General features: G+C 36.5%; 1 protein-coding gene across 1 annotated transcript; it reads right to left on the bottom strand.

Annotated features, from left to right (window-relative positions):
* Positions 1-1,699: 1,699 nt before the first annotated feature.
* Positions 1,700-23,286, bottom strand: LOC139978446 (arrestin domain-containing protein 3-like). The gene is made up of 7 exons (XM_071988689.1): positions 21,725-23,286; positions 15,945-16,079; positions 8,693-8,928; positions 5,945-6,127; positions 4,900-5,100; positions 3,570-3,720; positions 1,700-2,802 (listed from the first exon to the last, which is right to left on the bottom strand). Exons 1-7 carry the CDS (start codon positions 21,840-21,842, stop codon positions 2,579-2,581), a joined length of 1,248 nt encoding a protein of 415 aa, XP_071844790.1. The 5' UTR covers positions 21,843-23,286; the 3' UTR covers positions 1,700-2,578.

Raw genomic sequence — 23,286 nt, 5'->3', positions numbered from 1 at the left:
TTGACCATGAACAGAGCAACAATATTCGCCGCTGTACTGATTATAAAAAAATCCAGTATGCAAGTTTCAGTCACGTGAGTCAAGCTAAATAACATCCTGATGGCGTAATGGGTAATTAGACACAATAAACGGTTGACTATTGGCACAATAGTAATTTTGATATGTTTGTAGAACGTTAAATAATAACTTTTAACAGTCCTGGTTATATTTCTTTAGCACTTTAAAGTTTTGAGAGTTGACACATTAAACGTCATATCCTCTTACATTAAAGCGGCTGGATTTATTTAGTCTAACCTACGGACCCCTAGGTCAGTATTTCCCTAGGTCAGTATTTTTTCCTAGGTCAGTATTTTCCTAGGTCAGTATTTCCCTAGGTCAGTATTTCAGATACAATACAAACGAGCCATTACTAGCCTCATATAGTATGTTTACTAGGCATTGCAAATTTGTCAAGAACCGATGGTGTTTAATGTCATCTACGTTAAGATGAAGTTAAAAAAGAAGAACATATGTTGATGGAGTTACTAGAATTTAGAAAACACTGGATTAACATTTTAATCAAGTTTTCCAAAAACTGATTTTAACATAAATAAGAAACAACAACAACCAGCTTTTTCGATGTTCCCTTTTTGATTGCTTCCCGTGCACTAGTTTAGATTTATGTCTTGTTGAAGTAACATAAAACCGAGGAACACTTGGATCACGGAGATTAGGGGTGATAAAGAGATCAACTAAACCATTAGCTTATTAAATTTTTATGTTCTAGAAGTAAATACCGTTCGTCACACCTAGATTTCTCACAATCGAAATTTATAAATTATTTATCTTAGATCAAGTTTGAAAACCCCCCACCAAATTTAGCTAAGTGTAGGCGCTAATCCAAATCTGTTGCCAACTTAAAAATATATCTTAGCCTTCGTTAGCTACTGATCTTGAGCAGAGGATCAGAAGAACTCTACTTAAAATTGCCTCGAACTGCCTAAATTGATTCAATAGTTTCCTTACGAGAGTATAAAAAGTAATCCCGTGCAATTCCTAGTCACGTGAGTCGTGCTGGATGATCAATATGATGGCGTCATCGGTAATCGGGTACAAAAAGGCAACTAGTAGTTAGTGCCCAAAGATGGTTGGTCATTCATCAGAAATCTATGATGATTGGATAGTCAAGGTTGTCTCATAGAATTTCGAGAAATCGATTTTTGTAAAACATGACATATGTCTTTGAAATCAAATAATTATTATAAGGAGACGTTTTCATTTTTATCAGCGATAGTATATTTTACCAAACGTAAACAGCTCATTATTCACCGCCAGCCCCCCCCCCCCTTCCCCAAGAAAAAAATAGCGATATAATGGACCAACAATTGTATTCCATTTCTGACCAATTTTGTCACCCAGACAAATCTGTAACACAATACCAATTAAATGCATACCAACATAGAACAATGAGTTTTCGCGTACCCAAAAAACTTGTCCTGATTAACTAAAACTTGAAAATACTTGCACAGACACGTTAAACATTTGTTGGTGATAGGTCTGTGGCATATCACAAAGATGTGATATCGTATAGCCGATGCGTAGAGTTTAACCTATTCAACCGTTAATAACGATAATACCAGCAAACACGGAATATTACATTATGATCTATAGGAATAAGGATAATCAACTAATCGTAGATTTGAAGGTAAATTGGGGGAGAGGGGGGGGGGGGGGGTAACGAATTATATATGAATATTGGATGATTTTCTCAGAAAATCAAAAGAAAATTACCACCCAATCTACAAGAAGAGAAATTCACAATGACACAACAATCTCAAGATAATATAAATTCTTTAACTATACCAAAAGTTTAAATATTGCAAACGACTATAAAGTACAAATTCATCTCATTGAGTCCAAAATAAGGATTTACCATGGTATTTAAGTAAACCATGTGGGTCAACAAATAAAGAAGAGTATACACTGCCCCTGCACCATCTCCTTGAAAATCTCATCAAACATACAGATATTCAAGTAATGCACATGGTATAAAGTAACACTATTGGATGGGACCTTTGTTTCTTTCTTGTATACCAATCCATATGAATGAGACATGCACAGGCTGTCTCACTTAGTTTCAAATGCCTCAGCTGAAAAATTCATACCGTAGAAGGAAAAGTGTCTTTTCAACTTATATCACCTTACCCCTCCCACTCCCCTCCCCACTGGACTCGATCCTTTCTTCATTTTTCCAGATTTAGAGGAGATTTGTTCAGCCTCGAATCTCTTTAGTTGATTACTATTATAATTCTCAAGATCTTATTTGAGCATGCGCACTTAAGATCATGACATTTCGTATAATTAACTACTTCTGATTTGTTATCTCTGGTGGAGGTAATTCGAATGTGAACGTAAGAAGTAGCCCAGTCTCAGGAAGTTTAAAAAAATCTCGTACTAGTGAAACATTTATATAAAATTCACAATATCAGTACAGCGCCACCATTTTAATGTCACATCCTGCAGTATAGTATGACCTATCCATGAACCTGAGCTTGATAATACTATACTGCTTGGTTACCAAGTAATTACGTCACAACTTTTAAACACGTGTAGAATTGGCCGCATCATATTTGTCAACTTGTTTCTCTTTCCCTGACGGCGTACGAGACATCCCGGATGTTCCGGGTTTTCGACGCGTCGACTGCCGTGTAAATCCATAAAAAGTATAGAATGGTGTGTAATCCGTTTGACCGAACGTATATTCGTTGTCCTCTGGGTCTGTTATTCTACGAACACCGTGACTCGCAGCTTCGTATGATGGTGCTGTAAAAAAGAATCGGGGAAGCGAACAAGGTTAACCAGGTCAGTTAATTAATGCTTCGTCCATTAATATTATTTCCTATTTAGCCTGCTCTTTTTAGTTAGTTGTATATTGTCAAATATATGGAGTACAGCGCGAAATATTAATATATCTTATATTGAGAATTCAAGCATAATCATAAGATCATGTTTATATATATTTTTTGGTGGAATAGACAATGAACTTAAAGTTTGCAACAGGAAGGATTAAAACAACATACAATGCGTGATAAAAAAAAAGCACATTGTTGCGCATTCATGATTCATGTTATGACTTACTTCGTTTGGAACATAATAGTGAAGTCAGATTGATACTTAGAGTTAATAATTTGATTACACTTTGCATACTATAGGCTAGGCCTAACCTAGGTTATCTATTTCCTATAGCGGTACTACGTTAGGCTACGATTTCGCTTCTTTAGATATTGGGAAAAGCGATAAACATATACATTGCATTGATAATCATTTCTTGGATTTTCATTGCAGTTGCCTATTCAGGATTTCTCGTAACTTGGAGAGACAAGCATAGAGTCAGAAATAGCGGTGCCAATTGGAATAAATTGGTAGAAAACAGTAAGAAATACCTCCGCTCGACGCGACCTATTACCATTATATGCATGCAACTTGCCTATGCCATCGAGACCCTGACTGCATGTGTTGAATAACATTTGATAATTTTATGGATGTTGTTTGAAGATACCGTTGGTTATTGTCCTGCATACAAAACTTGCCTTTGGAAGTTTTCCTCGGTGCATCTGCTGAGGACTGAGTTGTAGTAAGTGTCGGATGATTCAGAAATGACCCCTCCACTGGTACTGTGCCTATAACTATCTCCATCATCAAGTCGACATCAAACGGCGTACTTGCAACATCAGCTGTGACCTAACCCATGAGTTAAAAAAAAAAAAAATCAGACATTAGAAAAAAAGGGCTTATTACAAAATCGAAACAACACTGTCTATAAACAAAGCGAGTCTTCATCACTTGTGTTGAAATGGCACTCATGCTCTTCGGTAGTACGTCACATTTCAAGTTGTGATCGTCAATAGTAACCGTATTTGAAACATTTTATAATTAATTAATTAATATAACGAACGATAAACTTAGCGAACTGGAACTGCAATAAAAACGCATGAACGATAGCTAAAACTCAAAGAACTTGAAACGCATATAAGTTTATATCATTTATTTATCGATAGAAAAGATGAAGTTAAGAGCTTAAAACTGTTACTATTTTCAGTCAGTGCTCCTTTCGCTCATGTATTTCTTTGTTTAAACAGTGATCAACATTAATATGTTGCTTCGATGTTATAATGGATGCAAGTAATGTTGGTGTTATAATGAGCGGTCAAGCATGGGTTGGGCAGTACCACTTTGCGAAACTTTCACCTCATCTATAGCACAAAATCTAAACGGTCATATGATGGTGTGAACTTGTAAGTGCCATGAAATTCCCAGCCTTCAGCTATAACATGGTGGGTACTATATATCAGTTACAAACGTGTATTCTCTAACGGCCATCTTGGAAAGTTTAGCCAATTTAGCTTGTATGTCAATGGAGCTATTAATTGAGGTACTGTAAGCTTTGCCCGTTAAGGTATACCATACTATAAGCCGTTACGTATTGTCCGTGTGCCAGATTACAGTGACCCAACGAAACAAAGTGCCACACTGTCAATGGGGTACATAATTCATTCTTTACTGGAAAGGAACTATATACTGCTTCAATGAGTCACGGAAGTATAAACGTAGCCTACGCTCGTATGTATACTTCCGTAATTAGCGTTCATATATACCTCCGTGCAGCCTTGAATATAAACCAACAAAAGAAAAGTAACGCTATTTATCATGACACAAAGCGGCTGAACCTGCCAGAAAGGGGTTAAATCGTTCACCGAGAGTTCAAACACTGAAATGCTTCAATATACCAAAGAATAAGGGGGAAACCCAAGCACGATGAAACCACAACAACAACACCATACATAACTTGTAATGGCAACGGTACAGCTATACGATAGATAGTATAGCAATTTTAAGCAAACTACGTTCCGATCAATTTACCTTGACATAATATTGTGTTCGAATGAAATTGCATCCTTCTATTTCATTTGGTGGTACCGCTGGAATGATCAAGGGTTTTTGAGTCCAGTTAACCGTAGAGTAGGCACCGCAGCCTTCTGATTTGACACTGGTAATCACGTGTGAGGTACTTCGATATGAGAGAGCTCCGACACCTTCTCGTCTGGCAAAATACGTCACTGACTAAGAACAATAGGAGTTGGAAATGAAACAAAGACGACTATGTTAACATTTAAAAAATGGTATACATAAAAAAGGAATTTTAAATTTTAAACATGTCCTCATATGAAAGCCCCAAACGTCAAGGAATTTTACCGAACCTGCGTGTATCGAGTATTGCTCAGTAAAGCAGAAGGCCCGGCAATTGCTTCAATTTAGACCAATACTATAGAGCTTTTTCAACAAGTTCTTGTGCATTAAGGAGTAAGCAACGATTGCGTTTTAATTCTCAACCTATTGCCTCTTAAGCACCCTGCTAGTTATTTGACATTGTCTAGCTATTTTCTCTAGCTTTCAAAAGCTATGCTAATGAAGAGTCATATCACAACAATAAGTTCATTTGACCAGAATGCTGGCGATAACAACAGACATTATATCCTATTTACATCGTATTCCCAACATGGGGTGGAGAGAAACGTCGCCTGATATTCCGACCACTATATACATTTTGTTGAGTTACCTGTTGATTTTAGTTGTGTTAAAACTTTAGGTGAGTGGCTTGACTATACACTCCAAATTTCATTTCCAATAAAGATGACAAAATATAACGTTCTGCAAAAATTTCGATTAGATGTTTGCATGCTACTAAAACTTCTATGAGAGAGAGAGAACTTGGGTTAAAACATCTGAAATCAATTGTCTCAATATTTACTTCTTAATCTTATTTTTTTAGAAAGAACTTTGTAGTCTGTCTACAGTTGATCAAATGTAATCAGCAATGCCATCGGTTAGTTATTATTATTTTCTTGTGTTTTTTGTTCATGTCTTCTTGATGACTTGTGAGTTCACTTCAAATCACGTTCCTCACCTGTATGAGTTCAGCCTCTAGCGTATGGACACTTCTGTTGCTATGGTTATTTAAAATGGCGGATATGAATATTGTTTCCCCAGGGACATAGGCTCTCTTGTCTGTGTTGCAGCTAACAGTGATAGGACCCGTTGCACAGCAAAGGCAACAGACAGTTTTCTCGTCTTCACAGTAAACTCGAGACTGGCAAAGCAAAATGGAAAAAAAAACTGTTACAGCAATCTTGAAATGAGAAGTCAGTATACATATATGTGAGACTATTAACAGTGACTTACGGAAGATTCGTCTTGTGTATCATGTGGATGGAAGAAAAACAACTAATGAATGTTTGATGGATTGAGAATACTAATATACTGTTTGCACGGGTGAACGGCAGGCACATCTAGCTCTGTTTACAGAATACATAATGAAGGAGCCAATAAGGAGACGAGATCATTTAAACTTCTTGCAGGAGAATGAAATTTGCTATCGCTAAAAGCTCATTGGATACGAGAGGGATCTGATTCAGCATATTCTCGAAGTTACCCTCTTTGGGCTGAGTAGTATACCAACGGCTCTGTGCTAAATACTATGAACATTTGTAAATTATTTTTTCCATTTTCAATCCGAGTTGTCAAAATATGAATATGCATTGCTTTCAAGTATACGATCGCCCAATCACAGCCATTGTTGACGTTATGCCAACTGTGTGTCTCAGTTCCCTACCCTTTGTACACAAGTTAATCATAGCTCCGTTGCTGTGATGACATTAATATTCATGTTTCCGCTGCCTTAAAAAAAATAGATGACTATATTGATAGGTTTTGTATTGCATTAATAAATGGCTATCTTGATAACATGCTCCATGTAGGGAGAAAAAAACTGTACCACGATGAAACCACAAAGTTCACGAAGTCACATAAATTATGTGCTCCGGTCCATTAGTTAATATATATTGTACACAACACACGAATTTTCTAACGTCTAATTTCTTCCCATTTAATTAAAAAACGTAGCCTTGTAATAAAAAAAAGGGGGATCAGATTTCGCGCCGAGAAGTTATGAATTCAACACCTCCCTGATTTGCAGACACACGATTGGTCTACCCGTCGTAGTTTGTATATTAAATAGACATTTCATAATTAATGCATACCGCGAAATGCATTAAAGATGCGATGCTGAAGAAATTTAAAAAAAAATGAGTATGAGCAAAATATTTATTGTACAGACATGAAACTATGGGAGACAACATCAATCCTCGTTACCCCATTTTCCCATAATGTATTTCTTCCTCCCTATAAAGTATAAAGGAACAACGAACTCATTACCAGGCAAATCTGAGACACTTCTCTAGACTTGTTTTTTTTTTTAAATGGGGGATGTTGTATTTACAAATGAGCAGCTCCCGCCCATCAAAATATAGACAAATGGAATAACTATTTCACATTATTCGTATGGAACATCTCTCTATATGCTTTATTATTGAAAGCGATTGAATCTGGTGGGAACTATACCAGGTCTTACGTATAAATGATATCAATGACACCCAGCTATATTCCATGTATAGCAGAAGCTGTGGGTGTCCCTTTAATATCAAATCACAGCGTCGTCAATACAAGACTTGCATCTACTATAATGGTCACCCTTTATGTGTGCTGGTGAATTACTAGACATATATAGGTCATGGAGAGGATGACGAAACAAAAGAGGAAATAGATTAAAATACTAGAGTGAAGAGACAGTAGCATATAAAGGAGCAATAAAAATATATGTTAATTATATCCTATCCTAGAGAGAATTAGATCGTATATACATTAAACTGCAATATTATATACATATGAAAGGAAGTATGTATATATGTACGTATATATATGTATGTACGTATATATATATATATTTATTTATATATTATATATTATTATATATTTATCTCTATTTATCTATATGTTTATCTCAACTCTAATTCGAGCAATAGAACAGTAACTTAACTGTATACGTATTTGTCTGATAACACACTCTGTATCTCGTCCGTGCACGTATATCTATACGGGTAGATATGTTACAATATATATATAGTCACTTTATACATGCGTGAGAATCCAATAAAGAATGAGCGGAGTAGATAGCTGAAAAGATCTCGCAGTTATCGTGGTCTATGCGTCACATAGTCATTCGCGTACAGTGGCTATAGATAAATGGATATTGCGTTCGTAATTCACTGAAGAATACATGTGAGAGATATCCCACCCAGACTGCTGTCAGTCAAAACTTTGACATAATTCGTTTGTTGAATTCCATATCAGTCCTTCTAGTGTGTCTGATCATAGAATAGAAGAACCGAGGATGTTTCTTGTATATGTACAAGATGGGTCAATACATTCTGCATTCATTCATATTGATAGAGAAAGACAAAATATATACGTTATCGCAGTCCTCACAATCACCATCAGCACCACCGCCACCGCCTACGTCATCATCGTCATCCTCCTTCTCTTCATTAGTATTATTACATTAAAGAACAGTGTTAGATTAATTTGGGGTTAGTATTTAAAGGTTTTGACCACTCAAACGAGGAAGTCCTTGATGATCAAACCCTGATGAACCCCGCACTCTCAGATGTTATGTTTCATCAGACAGTCGGTACCGACCTGATCCACTCTCCCACGTAACTCTAATCTATATATATATCAAATCGGAATAACCATGACTAATCAGAATGACGACAACCCACTGAATATTCATCATCATGCATATGGAATAGCAACTCACCAAAGGCTCTTGGACGTTGTTCAGATCATGCGGTACCCCAGACATACTAAATGCTCGTTTGGTCGAGTGATCAAACTTCCACGGTCTGTCGATGACTGCCCTAGCAACGTATCGGATGTGCCCCATGGTTCCCTCGAATGGGCAAGGCATTGGTGTATCGGGCAATTGGAACTTAAAGGGGAATTTGTGTGTACCTGACTGTAAAGTAATTTGTTCGTCATCTCCCGCGTTTCTTCCTGATGGCAATCATAAGAAAAAGAAAACGTTGTCATAAAGGAGCTCCTACTATGCAGGCTTCTATCTCCGAGTACTAGAGCATGAGTCCGAGTACAAGTAGAAATACCACGTGGTATGATTACGAGTACAAGGATCTCAGCATGAGGGGCGAGTACTTAGTCTTGCAACTATATACTATATTCCAATATGTTCAGACTATACGAGCTGTACAAATTAATGCAGGTGAATCCTATGGTATACAGTGAACCAATGCTGAAATACAAGTTAACGAGTACAAACGCACTTCAAATTCACTACTGACCACTGACCCGGATGTGACTATCATGATACATGCAACACCGAGAAATTACAGAAAACAACAAAACCCAAATAAAGTTTTAAAAATTATAACACTTGTGATTTGTGAAGATTATATTATGGTAAATTATAACTATTAATCATCAGTAAGATAAACCTTATACTGAATAATAAGATGTGACACTTTCAAGGAATTTGGGGTGGGTGCAGGGAGCAGAGAGGCGCACTCATACCACAACAGAATGGAGTGTGATGAGCTCAAAGAAGAGGGAGGGAGGGGGGGGGGGGAGAATTACCCATAGTAAGACTAGAATCTATCTTGCATGTAACCTTATACCCTTCCCGTCACTCCCTCTGCGATGCATACACATGCTTGAATGGATCATGTGATGGCGAGACCGTTCCTTTTAAAATTTGTTTTGTTGCATAACACTCTCGAAGTTAGATCAAATGATTTGTTGCATATTTATATAAATCCGGGAAATATTAGCATATGCATATTGTGTCGAATACACATTACCTGACACACGTAAAAAATGGTAATGACGGTGTTACCATGCAGGGTGTTTTTATAACTCCCTGGTTTTACTTTAGGACTACTAGTTACACCCCATCATTCCGTTCGTTCTCATAAGAGGGAATTGTTATGTTTACATATTTGTAGTATTTTAGATATAAGTTGTCTCAGTGTAAACATCCTTCCTCTTGATACCCTGGTGAACCCTTCATCACGTGATCACCAATATAGCCATGGTTACAGCTTCTAGACAGGTTTCACAGCTTATTCATTCTGTTGATGAATCTCATCCGGATGAAAAATAACGTTACCTTGATTTTATCGATTGCTATACGGAGAGCATCATGCATGAACACGAAATATTGCATATGGTACTTTAGTATATGAAGCAAATTGCCTCATTTCTTAATATGGAAATTGTACGGTACAATAAATCTTAGAGTCGTGACGTGGTATAAGGCAGTTTTTGAGAAGCGGGGAACAAACCTAAGTATCAATCGGATATAAATATTTTATGATTTCAATCTGAGAACAAATATACGTTAAAGCGCTCTTAATTTAGTCATACGCTCGTGTAATTAAATTGTACGGGCATAGCGAACTGCGGCGAAAATTCGGTACCCTAAGACTATCTTCTGACATGCCGCATATCCATAGGCGTACGGGACCAGTTCAGTTTGGGGGGCAGAACTTTTTGTGCCCGAAAGTTCCCGTGACACTATCTAAGCGGAGCGCCACCATCGGTTGGCGCGTAGCGTACAAAAAAATTTTTGGCAAACAATGCCTCTCAGATTGCCGGAAACGGCACTTCTGAGGCCTTGCAAGTTGCATCTAAACATTCTTTATTTTATAATCTCACGTTTTAGAAATTTACACTTCCCCAAAAATTTGGTAAATTAGAAGAAGAAAAAATGGTAACATCACTTTGAAGGGGAAAAATGGGAAAGTATATTTTTTAAGCTCCTATTTAGTTACCTTATTTATTATTTTAACACAGAACTCAGCTACCTCCAGAAAAACATACATTGTTCAACGACACGTAGGCGGGATAATGTCGCTGTGTCGGGTGAGACTGCAATTTGTCTCACAAAAAAAGTATAAAATATAACAAAGAATATGATAAACCTGTACTTCTAGGCTTGTAGGCACTCCCCCTCCCCTACCATCCATAAAAAAGAAAATGTTTCTTATATACACTCATGTCGGGGATGTCCAGGTCAAGGGCGGCGGAAGCACTTTTAATCTGGGGGGGGGGCACCGACATCAAAGGGCACTTTGCAGAAATTCGATTGGAATGATACAGCCTTATATATTAGGACCCTTTATATCTTGTATTGTATTATCTTATTTGTGTATACACATCACTCCATCAACGCCCCCCCCCCAAAGGAAAATATGCATACTAGCACTGCAATATCCAATGCGCAAATTGGGAAACAAAGAACAAGTTTTCTTTTGAGACAAAATGAGGTGAAATCATGCTAGTTGCTAATGTAGGAATCTTCCGAATTAGAGTTTTTTTCTTGTTAATATCTTAACAAATTTTTTCCATTCGAAATAGCTTTGAGGATGACCCACAGAAATTCATTAAAAGTCACGGGCTTAGCCAGGATTTGCAAAGTTGTATGCACGACTATCTGAGCGGAGCGCCACCATCGGTTGGCGCGGAGCGTACTATAAAATTTTTGGTTTTACAAACCCTTCAGATGGCCGGAAACGGCCCTTCCCGAGTGTTCAAAGAAAGGCACATTTTTAACCTGAGGAAAAGTGGGGGGGCACGTCCCCCCTGTGCCCCCCCGGTTCCGCCACCCTTGGTCCAGGTATACAATTGACTAGTTAGAAAAAAATTGATCGTGCAAAAAGCGTGCTAGCCCAGATGAACTGCGCTTACGGTGGTGTTACACGGAAATATTCGGGCATCACGATGCTAAATAAAGAAAATCATGGAATTGTCGGACAAAAATTTGAAAAAGATTCGGGCAAGCTACTGCATATTTATAAATATATATATATATATATTTCCAGAGGACAAGAAATTCGGGCAAAAGTCCTGAAAAATTCGGGCAGCCTGAGAGGAGAAAAAAAAAAAATATATATATATATATATTTATATATTTTTTTTCTCCTCTTAGGCTGCCCGAATTTTTCAGGACTTTTGCCCGAATTTCTTGTCCTCTGGAAATTTGGGGGGGCAGTCTGCCCCCCTGCCCCCCCGCCTCGTACGCCTATCATATAAAGTGAGACCATAGTTTACTATCGCTTATTTGTAAACAAATATCCTCTTCAACAGTTTCCTTAATGTTTATTTTAAGCTTCTTATTTCTATTATTTGTCTTCTGTTTGTCAGTTACGCGAAGGAGTGGTGACACACACTCGGTGAGAAGGGACTCCTCCGCATGTGGCAATATCACTCCCCGCCCCCTCTCCTCCTACTACGTTACACCACGCTACTCTCCACAACCCTGGCTAAGAGGATGGCTTACTATAGTGTACGGCGCTATAGTATCACTGGTATACTGCCGAGTTTGCATGAATATATACAACCACAGACGACAGATCCGTCTTATTGATGCAAGAAACATATTTTGCTATTAAATCAGATAATCAGAGGAGTTATTAAAAGCATAAAATAGAACTCTGTAATTCATGTAATTTATGCGTTTATTCGAGATTACCTATGATTATTTAAACAGAGAAACACATTTCTCCTGCATTTTCGGTACTTTGGATTCCTTGCGATTTTGACCCAGACACGTTTCTTTATCAAAATTACTTAAATCCCTTGTAAATGGGTTATACCAAAGCATCAATGCAAATAGTTGTTTTAATAAATAGTAATAAAATAACAAGAAAGTTTTTTGATATTATGCGTTATCGGAGTTACGTTAACATACAGAGCCAGAACACTCTTGGAGCCTATCTTCATGCGCTGAGATCTGTGTTTGTTGCTTACGCCAGTCAAATGAATTATCTTTAAATAATAACCCGAAATGAGTCTTTCGTTCGTTCACGACGCCAATCAAACTAATCAAAACAAACATGGTACTATTAAAGGAACACGTATATATAGTTTTAGCGTTCATATTTGTTGATAGATTAACATAGCGATACAAACAGGTCCGACGAGGGACGGGGGGGGGGGGGGTTAGGAGATACAGCCCCGTAGCCCGGGGTACACAATTAGGGGCCCGAAGAAGTATAGAATTGATAATTATGAGTTATCATTTTCACATGACATTGAAACATGAAGACATCAAGAAGTCATCAAGAATGTGACATGTTTTCCCTGAACTGTTCCTTATAACCTTTATCTAATGATATAATTCATACTGCTTATGCTGTCAGTGCAAGTGCTTTTAAGCGGGACATGGAGGTGCAGTTTATTTAGAAGGAAATTGTCGCAACTGGTGGGATATACACAATGAAAGTAATGTAGTCCTAACCAGCAGTTCTCCCGGTTAGATATTATTCATAGCGACGCCAATATAAAAACAAAAATAATATAGGCTACAGCAAAATTTGTGCACTGCACTTATGATCTTCAATTTGTGTCATTTCCTATAGTATATTTTACTTCAGCGTGAATGCTGTGGAACAGCAGAAATAAACATCAGCAATATATAAAGAAGAAGAAAAAAACACGCCAGAAAAAAAAAACGAGAAAAGAAAAAATACAGGGCACTCGACAGTTCAGTTGGAGTCATGCATTAATCATTTTGTTTTGATGGCATTTCCAAACTTGACTTCTCATGTATTGCTTAGGGCATATTGAAGCAGATATGATGGGATTAAATTCAGCTTCAAAGCGACAACAAGCACACGCATCGGTGAATACATTTAAAGGGGGAGGGGAGCGAGATTATATCGAGATTCTACTATGGTATAAGAAAACTTATATATGGCTTACTTGTATCTCATTTATCAGTCAGAAAGAAATTAAAGCCTCTAAATTGCCTTCCAAAACTAATAACTCATCATGTCAATATATATATATATATATATATATATATATATATATATATATATATATATATATATATATATATATATATATATATATATATATATATATATATATTTATATATATATATATATATATATATATATATATATATATATATATATATATATATATATATATATATATATATATATATATATATATATATATATATATATATATATATATATATATAGAATGTCTCTGTTATTAAGTTCCGAACAGGAACAATCGTATACCGTTCTCAAATTGTCACGTTTATCAAACCATGGAGCTATAGCTACATGATCAAACGTATTTGCATCAACACGATGAAATTTCGCTGTTGGGGACAGACGCTATCTGTACGTAACTATAACTGTGGAAAGTTATACCCTCAAAATCAAGAAGTGAATAACTGAAGACTGCGTTCTTTATCCGTTTTTGACGAAACTTTGTCTGGTATATAGAGAAGATCATTTTTTATCTCTGTATGAAATGGAATATGAAAATAAAATAAGGAACCGTAGGGGAGTAATGATGCTGAAATGTATTTAGTTGTTTTCTACTTCATATAGAATGATTTTCAATTTGATGTCAGTGTTGATATATGAATAATCTTTAATTACCGAGTTCACAAGTCGCGGAACTCACAGTTTCGGTAAATATACTTATACTTGTTTGACCGTATGCACAGTCAGATTATGAGATGAGGCTGAATTGATGTTAATGTTAGCTTAAATTGATGCATGGTTGCATGGCATGTCAGTATCGATCGTTTGATATGTTTCTCTGACAGGATGCAATGAAGATGAGGGGGCAGGGGCTGGGGCAGGGCGCAGGAGGCAGGGCACGACAGGGTTAACAGCAGAATGATCGATACCAAATCGGCACCTAAATGTACTTTACGCTTGCTCTTCTTTCCTTAGGAGTAAATACGATATGATAAGTTTGAGTGAAATGTTAAGAAGTTATCAATTATATAGAAATTCCAGGAAATCAAAACTACTCCCTCTGTCTCCACCTCTCTCTCTCTCTCGCTCTCTCTCGGTCATAAAAAGTAGCAGGAAATATATTTAATATATATATAATAATATATATAGCAGGAAATATATTTAATATATATAATAATATATATAGCCAGAAATATATTTTGAACCTTGAGAGCCAGATAATACCATTGCTAACTTTAAAACTTGTTACAAAGCTCTTTGGTTATCTTAGTATTCCTAAACTTTCCTAAAGTTTTCCGTCTTATTTTTCCAGTCCACTGTAAGTCTGGTTTTGTAGAGATGTGGATACGTAGTGAGATGGACAGGGTGCAGTGTCCTTTGCTTTCTTTGTTGTAGTTTCTTCCTACATCCTTTGTTTCCCTGTTTCCTTGCTCTCCGAGGACTATAGTAGGCCTCCACTCCTCTATCATGCAATTATCTTTCCACTGTAAGTTCTACTCTTTGGGTGTTTAACACCTATTTCACGTATTATTTAATGTCAGTATTGATGTTCCCGTTTTTATGTTTAACATTATCTCTCTCTGTAGTAATTTCTTGATTGATTGATTGCTTGAAATAAAATGGAATCGATCGAAAATGTATGTATGTATTTTAGATCCTCCTGCAAGCAGGAACTCGCGAAGAAGCCATCATTGACTTATCAAAAGCCGCAAGCTGACCGAAGTCAGTCTCTTAGATTCATATATATTTTAACGTCCATGATTATGAATTGTCAATTGTCAACAACTCTGTAACTGGACGAAATTAATCTTGGAGTGACTCGAACTGGGGATCCTATGATTGGAAGGCACCGGCGTTAACCACTGAGCAAACACTCATAAATCGAAATCGATCGGATACGATACCCCTACCAGAGTGGCCCCTCCCCATATTTGTCCCCAGTACCTACGGCATTAAACCTGGGACCACGAGAACACTGTTATGCATAACTGCCACACTGTAGATTCTATAAATATCAACAAACGGTCCGCCATGGAGCTGTTAGAAAAATGATAGAAACCATACGTCCTCTTGAAGTTTCAACAACCTTTCCAAAATTGACCAAACTAGAAAAAGAGCCGCAGAGCGTGAAAAATGTTTGGTTTGATCACTCGATAATATGAAGTTATCTGCATGATGAATGCGACTATATTTTGACCGGTTTGGCATTGTTCCCACTTCATAGGGACATTACGTTGCTATATACACCAGAGAAAACGAATACATACCTGCACCATAAATGGTTATTTCATGATTAAAATATGTTTCTCCAGCTATGTAGAAAATGGTGACTTTAGCTTTACCACGTGACTCTGTTTCTGTCCACTCAACATCGGCTCGTCCTATAAATGTCATGCGAATAGCTATCAAACATAAAAAGATAAAAAGAACAAATAGTTATGTTACCTTGAAGTTAGATGTAACGAATATAAATTTACAAAACCTTGCTTGATATGCTAAAATACTAACAAAATTTCGAGAAAAAAAGCATCTAATGCGATGTCAAACTTTTTATTTATGGTTTTGGAATATTTATTTACATATTATTTGAATATTTATATTCATATGTTTACGACAAACTTCCGTTTTACAACTTTTTGTCTGGTGACATAAGCGGCGCAAGACAGTCATTTTAGTCTTTGGTGTGCGTGTGGGTGTGGGTGTGCATGTGTGTGTGTTCGTGAGTTCGTAAGTCTGTCTGCCTGCATCAAATTATGCTTCAGTCTTCATCTCTCTGTATTCCCTTTAAAGGACAAAAGTCGTGAAAAGCTTTATGTAAATTGAGTAAATTGTAGAAAAGCAAGACTCTTGAATCTGTAACAAAATATATCATAAGAGGTTCAGAGTCACCTCCTGTAGTAACTTGTTCGACCTTCAGAAAAGGTTCAAGTTGAGTTTATTTATTCTTCTTCTTCTTCTTCTTATTTTTGTTTATTGAAGCAGCCTTTGGGTTGAACCTGTAGTTCACTGTTAATGAGCTTATAACTCACATGTTCATAATTACGTTTCAAATAATCAGATTTTTTGTCACCATATGAATCACTGCTCGGGAAGAAGATGCAGAGGGGGTGGGGTGGGGGGTGTCTTGGGAAAATATAGTTGGTAAAAAAGAGAACCAAAGCTATGTTCTCTCGTTTTTACAAGAATTAGCTTTCAGGTTGCTCGTGAATTGATAATCGAAAGTTTGCTTGACCCCCCCCCCCCACCTCTTCCCCTGGAATTATTTTCTTCTGTAACATCCATGATTGATGCTGTTGTATGACATGTGTTCCGGCAGCAGTTTTCTCGTCATCGAAAGCGATCGTTAACTATTTTTGGAAAGAACAACAATAAGTTTCTCTGATAGTTTCATAAATTGGAATAATATTGTGTACAATACTCGATGGTATACATTTTGTGAATTTGATGCAAATACGAGAAAAGCTCTATTTAATAGTTTGCTAAACAACGAAATTAGACGGGAACAACGTCCACTATTTTATTTATTTTAGATTTGTTATTATTATTATTATATTTTCAGGAGAAAATCAACATTATTTATTAAAATCGATTATGGTCCTACTTCACAATATTATATAGCGTTTATTTGTTCTTTTAATTGGCTTCATTTTCATTTTCTCGTCACGTTCAATAATATAAGCCTTATATTTCTTACTAGTAGTTTTACATTGCATGAGTGGATACAAAGCAGGCATGCCATTATGACGGAAACGGTCCGTCACATATACATACTCGGGCACACACAGTACTAGTACTAACATGTTTACTACTTCAAAGTGATATGGACCTAAGCGTTTTGATAAAAATAAAAAATAAATCATAGAGGCTTTGATTATTTGATAATTCGTATATGATGACTCTTATCACTGGCCTACCAGGCATTCTTATCGCTCCGTAGGCTGCAGCACTATACACAAGCGTATGTACATAGACAAACTATATAGGGCTCTATACTTAGCCCTACACGTAAATTAAAAACAGACAATTTGTTTCATATCAACTCGCGTCAATCAAAATGACATGATGACGTCATCAAGTTTGAAGGCATTGTGAGAAGTCTCTGAATGACAGATTCTAATTGCGGGGAAGATTCATCTTGTTCATATGGGAGGCCATCTTCTTCCGGGATGCAGAATATTGATGATGTTAAAGACTGTCAATTTAATATTACGTTTTATATTTAACCCGCATATCACGACAGGGTGTCGCGAAACTAGGCCACAGATAGGGATCGATGATAGTGAACGCACATTAATAAAATTAAGGACCATTGATTGAATCAGTGAAATGAATGAATGTTAACAATTAGAACATTTGAATCCTCACAAATAGATAAAGGAAGGTCACAAGACCTATATAGAGGAATCATGAGCGCCAGTTTCCTACCCTCTGGCATTTCTTTTACTCTTGCAACCGGCTAAATTGATTTAACAAAAACATGGAGGCGAGCGACTTGGTACTGCCATAATTATCCATAATCTCGTTAATTATTTAAGAGGGAGAAATCGTAGAAGAAATCAATACACGATGGCTTGACACTGTGGTTGCCTGCTTCTTTGCGAAATATGACAACTTGTTTCAGTTCTCTGCATATATGAAACTAAGAATGCAAACATCAACTACTGATATGGGTTTTTTTTATAGAGAAGATAAAACCATTTTAATTCATATTACTGACCTGAGATAATATCATTATAATCTCATAATACGATTAATCCAACTATAAAGAAGCCTTTCTTATCTGATTAAAATATTCGACCTTTCTTTACCACATATGCCGCCTGCGTGTACCTGTGATGTATACCGTATATATACATATAGAAGGTATGTACATCAGAGACGAGACGAGAAATATGTACGTTATGCGATGAGGCCGATTTATTACAAAACCGGATTCCAAATTTATCAAAGAATTCTCAAGGGAGAGATCGCTTAGCCTTACAATATAGAAGTATAGCAAGCTTAAGCACAGATCGTCTTACCGTGGCTGCTAATTTGTGTTCAATGATTATGTATTAATTGTTTCTACTCTTCGTTTTAGCCTGACATGCAGTAAATGGAGCTTCTTGCAGTTTGTTTTCTTCTCACCAAGATTAAAATGTACAAAATGTATTCATTCAAGTGCTAATTTCTATTTACAAAACATGAAAGAAAACACGTTAAAATTCATTGTTAGCAAAAATAAGTTGTTCCATTTGTTATATTATAGTGTTAACCGAATAAAGTACCTAGGTCTAGTTTAATTGCATATGTACAAATATACCAAAGACACGTTGTCACTAAGAGCTGTATAGATTCATCTCTATTAGCTGATGGTACAGTTACAAGGACAAAACGACGTTCTATAAAGTTTGTACGAAGCAAACCATTCCATGGGAATGATGTTACCTCGGAAGGGAATTTTAACGGACTAGAATTCTGTAACATTAGCAATTGAACTAACATATCCAGTCGTCTTTAATTCAGAGAGCAGAAGTGTATACTGAATTGCCTGTCAAAAAGTAAGGTGTTATCTTTGCATGGATGAAACGCTTTGACATTAATTATTTAAATTATATCTTGAAAACGCTTGCCAAAATATACTGATGGATTTAAACACGGTCACATGTTTGGCAATTCTTTCGGTTTACGGTAATGATGAAGGCCAAATAGGAAAGAAAATGAAGGCTATGCTCCAACTTGAGTCGTTGTCTATAAATAATTAAGAATATTTATAAATTAAGTGACAATATCAACTGAAGAAAGTCTTAATATTAAAGTAGGCCTAGAGCTATATGCTATTATAACACCTGCATTGCAATGTAAGTGAGGCGAGTCTAAATTACGTATTGGCATTTGCTCTGTTTGGAATACATTTTGTGAGTAGATGCTCGTATCAGGGGGTGGGGTGGGGGGGGGGGTTGGGGGATACGCCTGATCGATGTGAGTAGACTTAATGATGCGAGATATACGCCGCTTTAGTGATAGTCATTGATTATTAATTGGTTAACATGGATGGAACAGGAGAATTGAATAAATTCAATCGTTAATTCTTGTCATTGATTGATATTTCTGGTTAATGTCTTTAATGAACATTAAGATCTATTAATAATCCTCACATAATCTGGTAATATAGTTACATGTTTTTGCATGAATAAACATATCATTTAATTGAGAACATTTCCCTTTCAAACTGGTTTTTGTAGTAGATTACTGTAGTCTTTATATTATGTTGTTCAATTAATAGATGGGTGCCAGCTCTGCTATTTCAGTTAGGATTTCTTTCGGGTGTGGGGTGGGGTGGGGGTGTGGGTATGTCTGGAACAGATGAAGGCGAGGCAAGACGTCGTGTGTTTTGGATCGATGTATGGTGACTATGCTATATCCTGCAAATAACATTTTTATTTTATTTTTTTATAAAAGGCAACCAAAAATGTCTACTTAAATGTAATTGTTTAAAATTTCTTTCTTTTCCATTTTTAGTCTTCTAAATGTTTGATCTCCCAGATCGGGAGCAATGCACCTGGGCCTAACATCTGGCCATAGGGGTAAATCCGGTCCTGGGGTGCTACCAGAGTCCCTCTTATATATTTCGTAGGTTACCAACATATCTCTTCTCTGATCAAATTCAACCATTATTTAGTTTGCTTTGAAGTGTTTATAATTCTTCATGAATTTAAATATTCAAGCTACCTATGGGGATTCTTGTACTTTCCCACAGAGGCGGTTATAGATGGTTAATCATGATATTTTGTGTAATCCATTAATCCGTTCACCGTATACGTGCGTGACGTCATGGCGTATGCTAATATATGCATATAAGGTTCCTTGCACTGGTCGTCACGTATGTCAGTATACACATATTTGCCATAAATACATGATACAGGAAAATTCTCGCGTACATGCGACAACTCTAACTGTGTTGGGAGTTACAGATTTGAAAGGCAATACGACGAGGGTGGATTTGCATTGTGATTTCCCCGATTAGGCAGGGGCATGAACACGGGTCACTGTTTCCACACCCCAGTCCCCACCCCTTTTCCCTCCGCAGATATAAATAAGCTTAGTTTCTTCCCAACATATACCTTGTCATTGTACTTGAAGTCCTGTCCAAAAAAAATAGTTACATATAGGAGACAATATAATTTCAATTGAAAGCAACCAAGACAACAGCTTATCAGAACTTTTCTGTCACTTAACGTTTTGCGATTATCTGGCAGATCCATCCCATTCTATTATTAACACCCATTCACTTTAACTCCATTAGTCTTATTCACATGGCAGCTCAAGTATAAGCACTAACCCAAAGACCAAACTATTTCAAACTCCGCTTTATTTTCTTTTAAATGCTACTCTGCAAATTTCATTTTTTGATAGAAATTATGAATTGATCGTGTAAAAATCTTCAGGTTCATAAACGCCATTACCATATAAATAACTAATGTGATAAAATAAGAGTTCTCGGAGATAAGTGATACACCCTGGAGAAATGTGGTAAAGATTTTCTCAAAAGAAATTGTTAAATAATTAACGTTGTGTTGTATAGTAATAGGTAATATATAAAATAGCAAAGAAAATATGTTGGGTCATCTATAATAGGGAAGTTTAGATCCGAAGACTAATCAAATATGTCAATATCTTGGAACCTGCAAAAGAAATATTTCGATTAAAGTATAATTTTTTTTTATTTCCATATCTCAGCATTTTCACGGAGGCAAGCAGTATTTCAAATAATAAGGCCAACTACATAACGCCAGTTGAGTTCAAGCAAATGCTGTGCTGCTTATTTAAAAAATAATAATAATATTAATGTATGGTAAATTTTTTCGTTAAATATTTCTATTTACCTTCTCTATCCGTTATGAAATAAAGACGATCAAGCGAATGCACGTAGTATAACTTTAAACGATGAAACATTAGAGTTAAAATATCCACAATGCTTACAAACGATATAAGTATATACAGATGACACAAATTCTAAAAAATATATTTTGGACGGTTAAAAATTGAAATATCATATTTAGCTTACCTCTCAAGCATTTATCTTCGGCAAGATTTAGACAGACATTTCCAGAGATCATTTCACCGGAATCATAAATTTCTTTATGTTTATCAAACTCTATATTGAACTCCCGTAGTTTTCCCATCTTAGTATCCTCTGATTAATAGACTGATGTAACCAGACGATACAACACTACACACTGTCGAGTCAGCGGAAGATCTAAGTGTCTTTTAATATAAGATTTATAGCTCCCTTGTGAAGAAGAAATACACAAGTGTCCCGATGTGCTGTCAGCTAAACGAAATCGTTAATTTGATTTGGTCAACTGCAAATTATGTCTCGTTTTAATTGACCTTAGGTCACATGATACGATGGCGCAGGCTCGGGGGAATATGACGTCACTGTGAGGATGTGTGGTGCAGGTCCGTTACTGTAGGTGTGTGACACTGTCTATGAGCTATAAACTAATGGTAAAGACTTTATCGCACCTGGATGAGTTGGAATTTAAACATGAAGTCACGGCCACTTAAAAATGTTGGAAATTCTGAATATCGACAGGACACATTAAAGTTCAGATACGCTGCATTATTCATATTGTTATATTTGACAGTACATTAGTTTGTTTATCATCTGCAGGCTGTAGGTAAATTGTCAGTTGGTATATAATGCATATATATAGATAAACAGCTTGACACAAGGCGACAACTTGAACGAGTATATCCACGACACTATATAGAAGAGTTAGTTTACTCACAAAGATTACAAATCTCTTGAGTAATGAAGGTTATTTCCTTAAACACTTACATAGCCAATTCATATATTTATGCAAATAAAGGTTTACTGTAATCGATCCATCGCGAGAACAAAACTGTATCAGAAAGATATATTTTGATTGTCTGCTATATAGATGCGTTGAACCTATTGCAGTGATTATACAATTTCGGTTTTCCTCGATACGTTATTAAATTACCAGTAATATTCCTCTTGAAGCAGTATTCCAAGGTCACAGCGAAATCCACTGTCTTTTCAAAACATATTCTCGTATGAGCCAAATATAAATCCGTCTTTCACAGGTATTACATTCTGATAAAACAATTCACGGCACAGCAGAGTACATAGCATATATACAAGCCTACTCAGGCGACGGACAGTATATGGTAGATATGATGGTAGGTATATACAGAGACGAGATAACTATATGATGTAGATATGAACGGAGTTAGCAAACCAAAATAATATCACACGGCGGCAGCAGCATCTCCATATAATTATGCTAACGCGTTTTACTGTCAGATTAACAAACAAATATTGTTTGATATAATGCTGCCCTGGCGTAAAGCCCAGTAGCACATATCCAATGACACACAGCGAGGCGCCTGTTCACATTGGTGACGAGGCTCCGTGAATAATTAAATAGACGATGAGAAGCAATTGCATATTTTTGACTCTCTCGACACACCTATAGATGCGATAGTGACTCTGTCCCATACATGCAGGGCTGACAAGCAACGGTAGTGAATGAATATAATCTCCACTGGACGGTAACTGTCGCGTTATAGGACTACTGCATGCATGTGTGTGATTTGTGT

Source organism: Apostichopus japonicus, chromosome 13 (genome assembly GCF_037975245.1).
Source record: "Apostichopus japonicus isolate 1M-3 chromosome 13, ASM3797524v1, whole genome shotgun sequence".
Classification (NCBI taxonomy): Eukaryota; Metazoa; Echinodermata; class Holothuroidea; order Aspidochirotida; family Stichopodidae; genus Apostichopus; species Apostichopus japonicus.
This window is presented reverse-complemented; position numbering and strand designations above follow the sequence as displayed.

Coding starts and splice junctions, on each gene's coding strand:
- LOC139978446 (XM_071988689.1), bottom strand. CDS start 21,842: ATGGGAAAACTACGGGAGTTCAATATAGAGTTTGATAAACATAAAGAA. Junction 6,128..8,692: donor ACAACGTCCAAGAGCCTTTG/GTGAGTTGCTAT, acceptor TTGCTTTGCCAG/TCTCGAGTTTACTGTGAAGA. Junction 5,101..5,944: donor TAGAGGCTGAACTCATACAG/GTGAGGAACGTG, acceptor TATTGTTCTTAG/TCAGTGACGTATTTTGCCAG.